The sequence below is a fragment of the Colobus angolensis genome, unplaced genomic scaffold, assembly GCF_000951035.1.
Source record: "Colobus angolensis palliatus isolate OR3802 unplaced genomic scaffold, Cang.pa_1.0 Scaffold30, whole genome shotgun sequence".
In the NCBI taxonomy this organism is placed as follows: Eukaryota; Metazoa; Chordata; class Mammalia; order Primates; family Cercopithecidae; genus Colobus; species Colobus angolensis.
The window spans coordinates 11,766,935-11,781,970 of NW_012116266.1; the positions used below are offsets into that span (position 1 = coordinate 11,766,935).

Below are 15,036 nucleotides of genomic sequence, written 5' to 3' on the forward strand. Positions count from 1 at the left end.
CACTGGGTTGTTGTGGGAAGTAAATAAGAAATGTCTATAAAGTGTTTGACCCAGTGCCTGGTACAGAATAAGCTCTATATTAACTGCTATTAACTGATCCTTCAGTCGGTGTTGGCACTGGAGGAGCACGCCTTGGTGTCAGGCTTTCTGGGTTATGTTTTGATGTGCTTAGCATCCTATACATGGCAGAGATTCATTTAGCCATATAAGTTCCACCTCCTGAAGAAATAACTGGGAGCATTTACCAACTTAGATCGCACCCGTCTCCACCACCATCACCACCACCCTCCTCTTTTCTCACTCATTCCCTAGCTAACAATGTCCCTGATTTTTTTGCAATGTAAAAATTATAGGAATGTATATTAGTCTGTTCTCATGCTGCAAATAAAGAAATACCTGAGACTGGATAATTTATAAAGGAAAGAGGTTTAATTGACTCATAGTCCAGCATGGCTGGAGAGGCCTTGGGAAACTGACAATCATGGCAGAAGGGAAAGCAAACATGTCCTTCTTCACGTGGTGGCAGGAGAGAGAAGAATGAAAGCCCAGCAAAGGGGGAAGCCCCTTATAAAACCGTCAGATCTAATAACAGTGAGAACTAACTCACTGCTATTAGAACAGGATGGGGGAAACCGCCCCATGACTCAACTGTCACTATCTGATCCCTCCCACAACATGTGGGGATTATGGGAACTACAATTCAGGGTGAGATTTGGGTGGGGACACAGCCAAACCATCTCAGAATGTAATAGTGAACAAGAGGTACGGGAATTACGGTCAGAGAGGTATTCACTATCTTCCACCCATTCCTACCTTTACATTCCATGTGAGTTCCCACCCTTACTTTGAGCAAATCAGATGTCTATTTCTATTTCTTTAAGTTCTAAACACAATATAGTACTTAATGTAACTGTCAATCTTTAGATTCTCTCTCTCAATATTTTTAAACTACATACTTCTCAATAACTTTTCTGTAGTAGTGGTTCTTAATTAGAAGGGGGAGAATGGGGGTAGCAAGAATTCACAAAAGGCCTCTTTGAGTAGCTGGTGAAATCCATGGAATCCAGATACTTTTGTCTGTCATACAGGCGATGCTAAACTTCCTAAAACACAAACGTAGGTGTGGATCCATTGACCCCACGTTAAGAATTTGCCAGTTCCTAGTAAAGCAGAAGATATGATCCAGCATTTCCATGCCTGTTCTAGAGTCACTCTCACACGTGTCCAAGAAGATATAAAGTTTGTAATAACAAAAAAACTGGAAATAATACATTTGTCCACCAAAAGGAGACTAGAACATTGGCATACTATGTAGCAGTTAAAATAAATGAATAAGATCTATATGGTTATTTACATTTTAAAGTCATGTTGAACAAAAAGTCAATTCATATCTACAGTAGAATACCACTTTTAAAAAATTTTTCAAACTGTAAAATGTTACATATTATTTATGGGTATATTAGTGTGTATTAAAAGATTAAAAGCTTGCATGAGAATGATAAACACCAACTTCATTATAGTACTTATTTCTGGAGAATAGAATTAGAGGATACTACATAGTAGCCTCAACTGTATCCATTTCTCATTTCTTTGAAAAAATAGTCTGAAGCAAATACAGCATAATATTGACATTTGATTAAGCTGAGTGCTTGTTTGTATGCTTGGAATATCTCATGGTTACTGAAAAAAATTAGGAATCTTTGATCAACAAAATTATAATTTTCCCCTTTTTTCTCCTTCTGAATGTCTAGCCTCAGACAACAAACTGTATACAGTCTTCAATGTTTTTGATGATGATTCAACCTCCTTGGCCTATCAGGAAGGCATCCTGTCAATGAAAGTAACAAGAAAAGGATCAGTCATTAGTGCACTTGATGCTGATTGGCTGGAGTTAACTACCTTTTATTATAAACAAGGCTTGTCTTTAATTGATTCTTTTGTATTCTGGGAAACATCTAAAGGTAAGTTTTATGTTAATGATATTTTATATCTGAAGAATTTGAACTTGTATCAAAATCAGTGAAAATGTTTTTACCTCTCAAGTTCTATGGCTGAAAGGACAGATACCATTCCTAAGGAAATAAATTCCAGCTGTTACACAGATACATAGCTTTAATTTAAAAGCTTAAAGCTCCTTCAGCGCAATGGACACTTAAGGAGGGTGGGCAGAATTATAACATAAAATGTTCACTGTTGGGTTGTAATTGGGAAACCACCGTGTGATTGACTAGGAGAATTTTCCAAATAAGATGTACTATAATAGTCCAAATGGGAAGTTTATGATGGCATTTCATGGTTACTATTCATATTTATTACATTATCCCAATTTTGAACGCTATCTACCATGTTTACAGTCAGTCTATACCTGATTCTTTCTATAATTTGTATAGAAAAGTCATCTTTGGTTTAGAAAGTGACGTTGGCTTTGTTCTTATTTCCGTCTTCCCCTTGTCTTTCATCCCTCTCTAGCCTTTCTCATTTAGTTACAATGGAGTATGTAATTATTTGTGTCTATCACGAAAACAAAGACAAACTATAACATATTATCAAAAATGACTTTCTAGAAAATTTTTTTCAGAGATGAGTGTTAAAAAAGAAAAAGGAGGCCGGGCGCGGTGGCTCAAGCCTGTAATCCCAGCACTTTGGGAGGCCGAGAGGGGCGGATCACGAGGTCAGGAGATCGAGACCATCCTGGCCAACACGGTGAAACCCCGTATCTACAAAAAACTAGCCAGGTGAGGTAGCGGGCGCCTGTAGTCCCAGCTACTTGGGAGGCTGAGGCAGGAGAATGGCCTAAACCCGGGAGGCGGAGTTTGCAGTGAGCTGAGATCCAGCCACTGCACTGCAGCCTGGGTGACAGAGCGAGACTCCATCTCAAAAAAAAAGAAAGAAAGAAAGAAAAAGGAAAGGTAGTAATGACACTAGAAAAATGCATTAGGAAAGGTGAAGGTTATGAAATCCAGGATAATTAGGAACTCAACTCTGTGAGGTTAGAGGAAAGAATTGAAAGCAAATAAGATCTCCCTGTACCTTACTACTGTTAAATCAGCCTAGTATTACCTTAACTGCTCCAACTAAAGACTTTGGATGATATTTTAAATTATCAGGAGTCATGTTCCAATAGGCCCTTTTAACTAGCAGTATTAAGGACCAAACCCATTGGAGCACCCCAGAAATATAACACCTTGCGGAGTGCTTGGCACATAGCAGGTGCTTAATAAATATTTCTTAGTATTTTTCAGTAGGCCAGGCATCGTGGCTCACACCTGTAATCCCAGCACTTTGGGAGGCCAAGGCAGGCAGATTACTTAAGTCCAGGAGTTCGAGACTAGCCTGGGCAATATGGCGAAACCTCATCTCTACAAATAATGCAAAAAGTTAGCCGGGCATGGTGGCAGCCATCTGTATTCCCAGCTACCCAGAAGGCTGATATGGGAGGATCACCTGAGCCCAGGGAGGTCAAGGCTGCAGTGAGCTGTGATTGTACCCACAACATTCTAGCCTGGGTGACAGAGTAAGACCCTGTCTCAAAAAATATATATATGTGTGTGTGTGTGTGTGTGTGTGTGTGTGTGTGTGTGTGTGTATAAATTAAAAATATTTCTTAGCATTTTTTGGTTATTGGAAGCTTCTTCCACTTGGTCTTTTATTTTTTTCTTTTATTATACTTTAGGTTCTAGGGTACATGTGCACAATGTGCAGGTTTGTTACATATGTATACATGTGCCATGTTAGTGTGCTGCACCCATCAAATAGTCATTTACATTAGGTATTTCTCCTAATGCTATCCCTCCCCTTTCCCCCCGCCCCAAGACAGGCCCCAGTGTATGTGATGTTCCCTGCCCTGTGCCCAAGTGTTCTCATTGTTCAATTCCCACCTATGAGTGAGAACATGTGGTGTCTGGTTTTCTGTCCTTGCAATAGTTTGCTCAGAATGATGGTTTCTAGCTTCATCCATGTCCCTACAAAGGACAGGAACTCATCCTTTTTTATGGCTGCATAGTATTCCATGGTATATATGTGCCACATTTTCTTAATCCAGTCTATCATTGATGGACATTTGGGTTGGTTCCAAGTCTTTGCTATTGTGAATAGTGCCACAATAAACATATGTGTGCATGTGTCTTTATAGCAGCATGATTTATAATCCTTTGGGTATATACCCAGTAATGGGATGGGTGGGTCAAATGGCATTTCTAGTTCTAGGTCCTTGACGAATCGCCACACTGTCTTCCACAATGGTTGAACTAGTTTACAGTCCCATCCACTTGGTCTTTTACTTTAGTAACAGCAAAGTTTCATAGGAAAAACGTGGGCTTTAGAATCAGACCAAGGTTTAAATCCTATGTCTTCTACTTATTAGTTGTGTCATCTTGGGAAGTTAGTTGAGCTCACTGAGTCTCAGTTTCTTAAAGAGGAATAAGAATACTCCTACTTTTTATTGTTGTGATGACGTAATAAGATATAATAAAATAAAGTGACTTCCAGAATGCCTAGCCTACAGTCAGAGTTCATTTTCTGGTGTTAGTTTTCTTTCCTGCCACTTGTTATGTGCAATTACAGTACTTTTAGTGTGGATCATCTATTTAGAGGTTGGTTTGTGCTTCATAATCTCTCTCTCTCTCTCTTTCTTTTTCTCTCCTGTTTCTCTTCTCTCCAAAAAGTTTAGTTGAAGCCATTTCAAATTTTGGTGTGTGACTAACTGCTGAACAGAAAAACAAAACATACGCTTTTCGCAATCTCTCTCAGGCATCCCTGCCTTGGGTCTTGCCTGATGAAAATAAAATTAGCCACAGCAGTTGCCAGCCAGGCTCTGTGTGGCTTTTGTTCTTAAAGCCTCAGAATCTATTTAGAGAGTCCCAGGGTGACTCCCTCTCTCAGCAGCTCATGGGGTGGAAGGGGGTCACGGAGAGGGGGGTGCAGAATCTTCCCCTCTCAGCAGCTCTGGAATGTCTCATTAGACATTTGACATTGCAGGCTATGGCAAGCCCCTCACGAGCCACATCGGTCTGCGGGGTCTGGCAACTGGGCACGTCATCTGGGACTTTCCTGGGAGTACACAGGAAGGTTGTCGAGGGGAAATTGTGACCAATATCTGTGTCACTGTGCGAAGCAAGTCAGAGGAAGCAGGGCTGAATTGGTCGCTTTGTTTTGGTATGTTTGATGCCTGACATCTAAAGCACCTGGGGAGGGGGTAGGGGCAGACAATGCATATTTTGTTTGGTCTTGCTTCTATCCTCTTCCAAAATACTGTAAGAAGTTAGCCCACCATGAGGAATGGAAGAACAAAACCAGATAGTGCTCAGAAATTTAAATATATTACCCCACAAATCACACTGAATAAAATACCTCCCTCCAGAAACACAGAGGTGGGGGACAAATGTTTAAAAAGTTTTCTGCTTTAGCAGTCAGAGTGTAAAAGTTGTAAGATCTGTGAAATTCCTTCTCAGTGTCCCTCCACGCTCACTCTAACAGCCTTTTCTGCTGTGAAGCACACCCTGGGACACACACACACACACACGATGACCCTCAAGGTTCCTACACTTCACCAGCCTCCAAATGCCCACCACCCCCAGAGCATAGTCTTTCCCCACCTTAGGATACCACATCTTAAGGCTACATTTTGATTTTTTAAGAATTCTTTTCAGACTTCACTTGTTACTCATTTCAATCTTTCCACTCCTGTAAAAATGTTTGTGTGGCACTAGTGGAGGAGAGGTAGCACAATGAAGAGTGGGGATGGAGTAATAACATTGAAACTCATTCCATGTATGCCAGGTCCCATGCCAGGCACTGCGTTTATAATACTCTTCCCTACTCGCAAGGTGCTAGCCGTGTGGCATCGGGCAGTCAGGCAGTGAAAGTGTCAAAACAAATGTATCTAATTTCAAAGCTAAGAAAATTGTGTGACATGACTGTAGAGGATATTATGGTGAGAGTACCAGGGAAGAACCCACTTAAAGAGGTGGTCAGGAGGTCCCCTCTGAGAAGGCAGCAATCACACTGAGACTGGGCAGCTGGAGAGGAGCAGACCTGTGAGAACCAGAGGTACGCCATTATAGGCCGGAGAAACACATCTAAAGGTACAAAGACCTTAGGGCAGAGAAGAGGAACTGGGAAACGGTCTGTGTTTCTGGAGCAAGGCAAGCAAGAGTATGGCTCTGGACACAGTGGAAGAGGTAGGCAACAGGCAGTCCCTACAGGGTCCTAAACAGGAAGAATGCAACGACAGCAGCTAACACCTATTTTGCACTTGCTTTACACCAGCATCGTGCTAAGCATTTTGCATTCATTAACTCATTTAGTCCCCACAGCAACCTGTGAGGTAAAGATGATTGTGGCCAGGCACGGTGGCTCATGCCTGTAATCCCAGCACTTTGGAAGGTTGAGGTGGGCAGATCACGAGGTCAGGAGTTTGAGACCAGCCTGGCCAACATGGTGAAAGCCCTCTCTACTAAAAATACAAAAAATTAGCTGGGTGTGGTGGCATGTACCTGTAATCCCAGCTACTCAGGAGACTGAGGCAAGAGAATCATTTGAACCAGGAGGCAGAGGTTGCAGTAAGCCAAGATCACACCACTGCACTCCAGCCCAGGCGACAGTGCAAGACTCCGTCTCAGAAAAAAAAAAAAAAAAAAAGGAATATATAAATATATATACTTTATTTATTTATTTCTTTATTTGTAGATGGGGTCTCACTGTCATCCAGACTGGAGTGCAAGGGCACAATCAGAGTTCACTAGCCTTGAACTCCTGGGCTGAGGCCGTCCTCCCACCTCAGACTCGCGAGTAACCAGGACTCCATGCATACCACCACACCCAGCTAATTTTTTAAAATTTTTTTGTAGAGATGGTCTCACTTTGCTGCCCTGCTTGGTCCCAAACTCCTGGCTTCAAGTGATCCTCCAGCCTTGGCCTCCCAAAGTGCTGGGATTCCGGGCATAAGCCATCGTGCCAGGCCATGCTTATTCTCCTTTTACATATGAAGGAATTGAAGCACAGAGATTTTACATGAGGTGCCTGCATTCACACAACTGGAAAGTGGTGGAACCACCTAGATGGAGTGTGCGCTTTTACCAAGATACTTATTCCAATTCATTCATTAAAGATTTAAAGAGGGAGTCATGATCTCATTTGCATTTTTTAAAGAATTTTTAGCCAGGTGCAGTGGCTCTTGCTTGTAATCTCAGCACTTTGGGAGGCCGAGGCAGGCAGATCACTTGAGGTCAGGAGTTCAAGACCATCCTGGCCAACATGGAAAAACCCCGTCTCTATTAGAAATGCAAAAATTAGCCAGGCATGGTGGGCGCCTGTAGTTCCAGCTACTCAGGAAGCTGAGGCAGGAGAATCTCCTGAACCTGGGAGGTGGAGGTTGCAGTGAGCCGAGATCACACCACTGCACTGCACTGCAGCCTGGGCAACAGAGTGAGGCTCCATTTCAAAAAAAGAAGAAAGGAAAGGAAAAGAGAGGAGAGAAAAGGGAAGGGAAGGGAGAGAAAAAGGGAGGGGAGGGAAGGGGAGAGGAGGGGAGGGGAGGGGAGGGGAGGAGAGGACAGGAGAGGAAAGGACAGGAGAGGAGAGGAGAGGAGAGGAGAGGAGAGGAGAGGAATTTCTTTGCCCTCATTATGAGAAATGGATCACAGAGGTCAAGAGTGGAAATGTGGTGGGTAGGCTGTTAAGAGGCTGTTGCAGTGGTCCCTGAGAGATGATGGTGGCGATGGAAAGTGGATAGGCTAAGATTCTTTTTAGAGTTACCATACCTGCCTGCCCTCTACTTCAAAGATGCTCCTGGGCCCAACTCTGGGCAGCTGAATACCAAAAATGACATGGGAACCAAAAATACTACAATGGAGTGTTACCTCTCTGCACCTTTACAAGAATGTCAATGTCATGTCCTGCTAAAAGACAAGACATGTCCAGAAAAGTAAACCATTCTCTGGGAGCCCTTCAAACATGTGCTTTTCAAACCAGGGTTCGAGTACCCTCAGGATATGCAGCCTTGTGCCAAGGAGTACACAAGTTCACAAGTTTGCAGAATATAACTCTTCCTGGAGTGTCAATATTACTTTAAGACTGAGTGGCTTTTATGTAAGATGAATATATTTGAAAAGAATGGGCCAGCACAGTTGCTCATGCCTGTAGCCCCAATACTTTGGGAGGCCGAGGTGGGAGAATACCTGGAGGCCTGGAGTTTGAGACCAGCCTGATGGTAGAGGGTCTTGCCTCTGTGTTGATGGTGGCTGACTGATCAGGGTGGTGGTTGCTGAAGGTTGGGGTGGCTGTAGCAATTTCTAATTTAATTTTTTTCTCTTTTGGCATAGAGTCTCGCCCAGTCGCCCAGGCTGGAGCACAATGATATGATCTCAGCTCACTGCAACCTCCGCCTCCCGGGTTCAAGCAATCCTCCCACCTTGGCCTCTTGGGTAGCTGGGACCAAGCAAAGTATGCACCACCATGCTGGCTATTTTTTTAGAGACAGGGTCTTACTATGTTGCCCAGGCTGGTCTTGAACTCCTGAGCTCAAGTGATCCACCTGCCTCAGCCTCCCAAAGTGCTGGGATTACAGCATGAGCTACTGCGCCTGGTCAGCTGTGGCAATTTCTTAAAATAATACAATGAAATTTGCTGCATCAATTGGCTCTTTCTTTCACGAAAGATTTCTCTCTAGCATATGATGCTGTTTGATGGCATTTTAACCACAGTAGAACTTCTTTCAAAATGGAGTCAATCCTCTCAAACCCTCCCTCCAACTGCTTTATCATCTAAGTTTATGTAATATTCTAAATCCTTCATTGTCATTTCAACAGTGTTCACAGCATCTTCACCAGGAGTAGATCCCATTTTAAGAAACCACTTTCTAGGCTGGGCACAGTGGCTTACCCTTGTAATCCCAGCACTTTGGGAGGCCGAGGCAGGAGGATCACTTGAGGTCAGGAGTTTGAGACCACCCTGGCCAACATAGTAAAACTCTATCTCTACTAAAAATACAAAGACCAGCCTGACCAACATGGTGAAACCCTGTCTCTACTGAAAATACACACAATTAGCTAGCCATTGTGGTATGTGTCGGTAATCCCAGCTTCTTGGGAGGCTGAGGCAGGAGAATTGCTTGAACCTTTGATTGATCTAGGCAGAGGTTGCAGTGAGCCAAGATCATGCCATTGCACTGCAGCCTGGGCAACAAAAGCAAAATTCGGTCTCAAAAATAAATAAATAAATAAATAATAAATAAAAATGCAAAAATTAGCTGTGCATGGTGGTGCATGCCTTCATTCCCAGCTACTCAAGAGGCTGAAGCACAAGAATCACTTGAACCTGGGAAGTGGAGGTTGCAGTGAGCCGAGATCCTGCCACTGCACTTCAGCCTGGGCAACAGAGTGAGACTCCATCTCAAAAAAACAACAAAAACAGAAAGAAACCACTTTCTTTCTTTGCTCATCCACAAGAAGCAACTCCTCATCCATTCAGGCTTTACTATGAGATTGCAGCAATTTAGTCCCATCTTTAGGCTCCACTTCTAATTCTAGCTCTCACTATTTTCACCACATGAACCCCTCAAAGTCATCCATGAAAACTGGAGTCAACCTCTTTCAAACTCCTGTTCATGTTGATATTTTGACCTCCTCCCATGAATCATAAACGTTCTTAATGGCATCTAGAATAGTGAATCCTCTCCAGAGGTTTTAATTTATTTTGCCCAGACCCATCTGAGGAATTACTATCTATGGCAGCTATAGCCTTACAAAATGTATTCCTTAAATATATGACTTGAAAGTCAAAATGGCTCCTTGATCCATGGGCTGCCGAATGGATGTTGTGTTAGTAGGCATGAAAACATTAATCTTCTTCCTCCCTAGTAGCGGGGACTCTGAGAAAGCGCGCCTGTTCCGCGACGATCACGCACCTCCCCTCCGCCTAGTGCCATGTACCGCTGCCTGGGTGAGACGCTGCTGCTGTACCAGGCCGGGCCCACAGCCCTGGGCTCAGCGGCCGCAGACTCGGCCGCGTTGCTGGGCCGGCCCGGGGACAGCCCCCTGAGGCCCCGCAGTCGGGGCTCGCATTGGCCGCCCGGCGCCACCACAGCGAGGCGGTGGCCGACCGCGAGGACGACCCCAACTGCTTCAAGATGGTGGAGGACTTCTTCGACGGCGGCGCCAGCATCGTGGAGGACAAGCTGGTGGAGACCTGAGGACCCGTGAGAGCGAGGAGCAGAAGCGGAACCGGGTGCGCGGCATCCTGCGGATCATCGAGCCCTGCAACCATGTGCTGAGTCTCTCTTTCCCCATCCGGCGCAACGACGGCTCCTGGGAGGTCATCGAAGGCTGCCGAGCGCAGCACAGCCAGCACCGCACGCCCTGCAGGGGAGGTATCTGTTACAGCACTGATGAGCGTGTAGATGAAGTAAAAGCTTTGGCTTCTCTGATGACATACAAGTGTGCAGTGGCTGATGTGCCGTTTGGGGCTGCTAAAGCTGGTGTTAAGATCAATCCCAAGAACTATACCGATAATGAATTGGAAAAGATCACAAGGAGGTTCACCATGGAGCTAGCAAAGAAGGGCTTTATTGGTCCTGGCATTGGTGTGCCTGCCCTAGACATGAGCAAAGGTGAGCGGGAGATGTCCTAGATCGCTGATACCTATACCAGCACCAAAGGGCACTATGATATTAATGCACACGCCTGTGTTACTGGTAAACCCATCAGCCAAGGGGGAATCCATGGACGCATCTCTGCTACTGGCCGTGGTGTCTTCCACGGGATTGAAAACTTCATCAATGAAGCTTCTTACATGAGCATTTTAGGAATGACACCAGGGTTTGGAGATAAAACATTTGTTGTTCAGGGATTTGGTAATGTGGGCCTACACTCTATGAGATATTTACATCGTTTTGGTGCTAAATGTATTGCTGTTGGTGAGTCTGATGGGAGGATGTGGAATCCAGGTGGTAGTGACCCAAAGGAACTGGAAGACTTCAAATTGCAACATGGGTCCATTTTGGGCTTCCCCAGGGCAAAGCCCTATGAAGGAAGCATCTTGGAGGCCGACAGTGACACACTGATTCCAGCTGCCAATGAGAAGCAGTTGACCAAATCCAACGCACCCAGAGTCAAAGCCAAGATCATTGCTGAAGGTGCCAATGGGCCAACAACTCCAGAAACTGACAAGATCTTCCTGGAGAGAAACATTATGGCTATTCCAGATCTCTACTTGAATGCTGGAGGAGTGACAGTATCTTACTTTGAGTGGCTGAAGAATCTGAATCATGTCAGCTATGGCCGTCTGACCTTCAAATATGAAAGGGATTCTAAGGCCGGGCGCGGTGGCTCAAGCCTGTAATCCCAGCACTTTGGGAGGCCGAGACGGGCGGATCACGAGGTCAGGAGATCCAGACCATCCCGGCTAACACGGTGAAACCCCGTCTCTACTAAAAAATACAAAAAAATAGCCGGGCGAGGTGGCGGGCGCCTGTAGTCCCAGCTACTGGAGAGGCTGAGGCAGGAGAATGGCGTAAACACGGGAGGCGGAGCTTGCAGTGAGCTGAGATCTGGCCACTGCACTCCAGCCTGGGCGACAGAGCAAGACTCCGTCTCAAAAAAAAAAAAAAAAAGAAAAAAAGAAAGGGATTCTAACTACAACTTGCTCATGTCTGTTCAAGAGAGGTTAGAAGGAAAATTTGGAAAGCATGGTGGAACTGTTCCCATTGTATCTACAGCAGAGATCCAAGACAGGATATTGGGTGCATCTGAGAAAGACATCGTGCACTCTGGCTTAGCATATACAATGGAGCGTTCTGCCAGGCAAATTATGTGCACAGTCATGAAGTATAACTAACCTGGGGTCGGACCTGAGAACAGCTGCCTATGTCAATGCCGCTGAGAAAGTTTTCAAAGTGTACAATGAAGCCGGTATGACCTTCACATAGATGGATCGTGGCTGACTTCCTCACTACCCTCTTCACCTGTAACTTCTGCAGACCTATCACAAGTTTACACGTAACCACAGAAATCCGTTTCTCTCCTGACATTAATAATGGATACCATTCTCAACCAGTCAGTCCAAATCAGTCCCTTAAGGAGAAAGAAATTAAGGTTAGGGGATCATGTACAAGCTGAGTGTGAAAGTAGAAATCACCTACACCAGAGAGCCATTTTGGTATTTTGCCTTTAAATAAAGTCTCCTCTATCTGGCTGTGCAGCCTTGTTCTGTGGCTGTCCCCAACACAATCAGTGCTATTGCTGGGGAAGGGACAGTCAAGAGCAGTCAGTTGCCTACTTATTATGCTCTGGACGAGTGTGGGACACACTGTGACTTTAACCCATTTAAGAAGTAGGTGTGTGGCCTTTTCAGAAGGTGGCATGGTCCTCAAGTGAGTTCTTAGTGTTTTGTATCAGCAAAATAACTCAATTTTGCAGGTTGCAAACAAATATAAAAGCTGTTTCTGTTTATGAATTCTATTCTTTTAGAATAAAGTAAGTACATGCTGCTGTAATAAAATTGCTTTTAATCACTTAACAAGCCTAACCTTGACTCAAACAGTGAATGCCTATAAAAATAACAAATGAAAAAGACTAGTATTTTTATATCATAAAACAGTGTCATTTATAGCTTATCAGTCATGTATTGCTGTCCAGCAAACATTAAAAGCCCTGTGGATAAATAAGTTATCTTCATACTTGCAAAATGGTGGAGGCTATTTTCATTAAAACTGTCAGAATTTGCTAAGTATAATTATGACACATAGTCCAAAGAATGCAGTAACCTTTTTATCATGTTAACTAATTGGTCTCTTTTGAAGATCTATGGTTGACTAATTAAACAATAATTCAAGTAGAGTGTCCCAGAAAAAAACCACTTGGGCTCCCTGTTTGGAGTCTGGCTGGCTCTGAGCATTGCCAATGGCCCCTACTCACCTGATTTTGTGTCCTCTCCTTTTAGAGGCTTTGCATTCTGCACCCAGCTTCGCTAACAGTGGGCTGAAAACAACCTTGGGTTGAGTGTTTCATTTGGGAGTTATTTGGTCAGGGCCTTTTGAACAGTAGTGTCCCCATGAAGTGCTAGATAATATAATATACGTGTAAGAATCAGCTTTTTTTTTTTTAAACAATAACACCCTTTCAGAAATTTCTAACTACTTCGTAACTGCATGGCTTAACCTGGTGATAAAAGCAGTTATTAAAAGTCTACATTTTCAAAAAAAAAGAAAACATTCATCTTCTTGTATATCTTGATCAGAGCTCTTAGGTGATCAAGTACGTTGTCAATAAGCATAATATTTTGAAAGGTATCTTTTTTTCTGAGCAGGGGGCCTGAATAGTGGGCTTAAACTATTCAGTAAACCATACTATAAACAGATGTGCTGTCATCCAGGCTTTGTTTTCCATGTCTAGATCACAGGCAGAGTAATCTAGCATAATTCTTAAGGGCCCTAGGATTTTTAGAATAGTAAATAAGCATTGGCTTCAACTTAAAGTCACCAACTGCATTAGTCCCTAACAAGAGAGGTAACCTGTCCTATGAAGCTTTGAAGCCCAGCATTAACTCCCCCTCTCTAGCAACGGAAGTCCTGGATGACATCTTCCACTATAAGGTTGTTTTACTGACATTGAAAATCTGTAGTTTTAGGCCGGGCACGGTGGCTCACGCCTGTAATCCCAACACTTTGGGAGGCTGAGGCGGGTGGATCATTTGAGATCAGGAGTTCGAGACCAGCCTGGCTAACATGGTGAAACCCCATCTCTACAAAAATTAGCTGGGTGTGGTGGCATGCACCTGTAATCTCAGCTACTTGGAAGACTGAGGCAGGAGAATCGCTTGAGCCTGGGGAGGTAGAGGTTGCAGTGAGCCGCGATCGTGCCATCCTACCCCAGCCTGAGTGAAAGAGTGAGACCCTGTCTCAAAATAAATAAATAAATAATAAATAAATAAAAATCTGTAATTTTGTGTAGCCACCCTTATCTATTCTCTTAGCTGGGTCTTCTAGATAACTTGCTGTAGCTTCTACATCAGCACTTGCTCCTTCGTCTTGCAATTTTATGTTATGGAGACAGCTTCTTTCCCTAAACTTTATGAACCAACCTCTGTCAGCTTCCAACTTTCCTTCCACAGCTTCCTCACCTCTCTCAGCCTTCATAGGATGGAATAGAGTTAGGATCTTGCTCTGGATTAGACTTTGGCTTAAGGGACTGCTTGTGGCTGGTTTGATCTTCTATCCAAACCATTAAAACTGTCTCCATATCATCAAGAATTCTGTTTTGCTTTCTTATCATTCATTCACTTTTATTTTCCTTCAAGAACTTTTCCCTTACATTCACAACTTGGCTAACTGACACAAGAGGCCTACTTTACTGCCTGTCTCAGCTTTGACATGTCTTCCTCACTAAGCTTAATAATCATTCCCAGCTTTCGATTTAAAATGAGAAACTTGTGACTCTTCTTTTCATTTGAACACCTAGAGGCTGTTTCAGGGTTATTCACTGGCCTAATTTCAGGGAATGGGGGGCTCGAGGAGAGGGAGAGAGATGGGGGGAGAGCCAGTGAGTGGAGCAGTCAGAACTCCCACATTTATCAATTAAATTCGCCATTTTATATGGGCAAGGTTCCCGGTGGCCCAAAACAATTACAATAGTAACATCAAAGATCATTGATCACAGACCACCATAACAGATAGAATAATAATGACAAACATTGAAATATTGCAAGAATTACTAAAATGTGACACCAAGACATGAAGTGAGTACACACCTTTGGAAAAATGGCACTAATAGACTTGCTCAATGCAGGATTGCCACAAACCTTCAATTTGAAAAAAAAGAAAACCAAAAAAAGCACACAATATCTGCAAAACACAGTAAAGCAAAGCACAATAAAGCAAGGTAGGATTGTGCTAGCGTCTTCAAATACTGAGAGCAAGAAAACAGACCTGGAGCCACAAAGCCCAGAGTTTTCACATTATATAATCCCAAAGTAAGAAAGGAGGAGATCATAATTAACTGTGTAATTATCACAGCATACAACTAATTTTTTTTTTTTTTTTTT

General features: G+C 43.6%; 1 protein-coding gene and 1 pseudogene across 2 annotated transcripts in view; both read left to right on the plus strand.

Moving 5' to 3' along the window:
• The window catches only part of RFTN2 (raftlin family member 2), a 98,038-nt gene that overhangs the window by 34,991 nt on the left and 48,011 nt on the right, over positions 1–15,036 (plus strand). The window contains exon 5 of the mRNA XM_011949979.1: positions 1,752–1,961. Within this exon, the coding sequence (XP_011805369.1) occupies positions 1,752–1,961 (210 nt within the window). The remainder of the gene's footprint in view (positions 1–1,751; positions 1,962–15,036) is intronic.
• LOC105517438 lies at positions 9,924–11,923 on the plus strand (annotated as a pseudogene). Its single transcript, XR_001002671.1, has 2 exons — positions 9,924–11,320; positions 11,618–11,923. The product of XR_001002671.1 is annotated as a glutamate dehydrogenase 1, mitochondrial-like (transcript).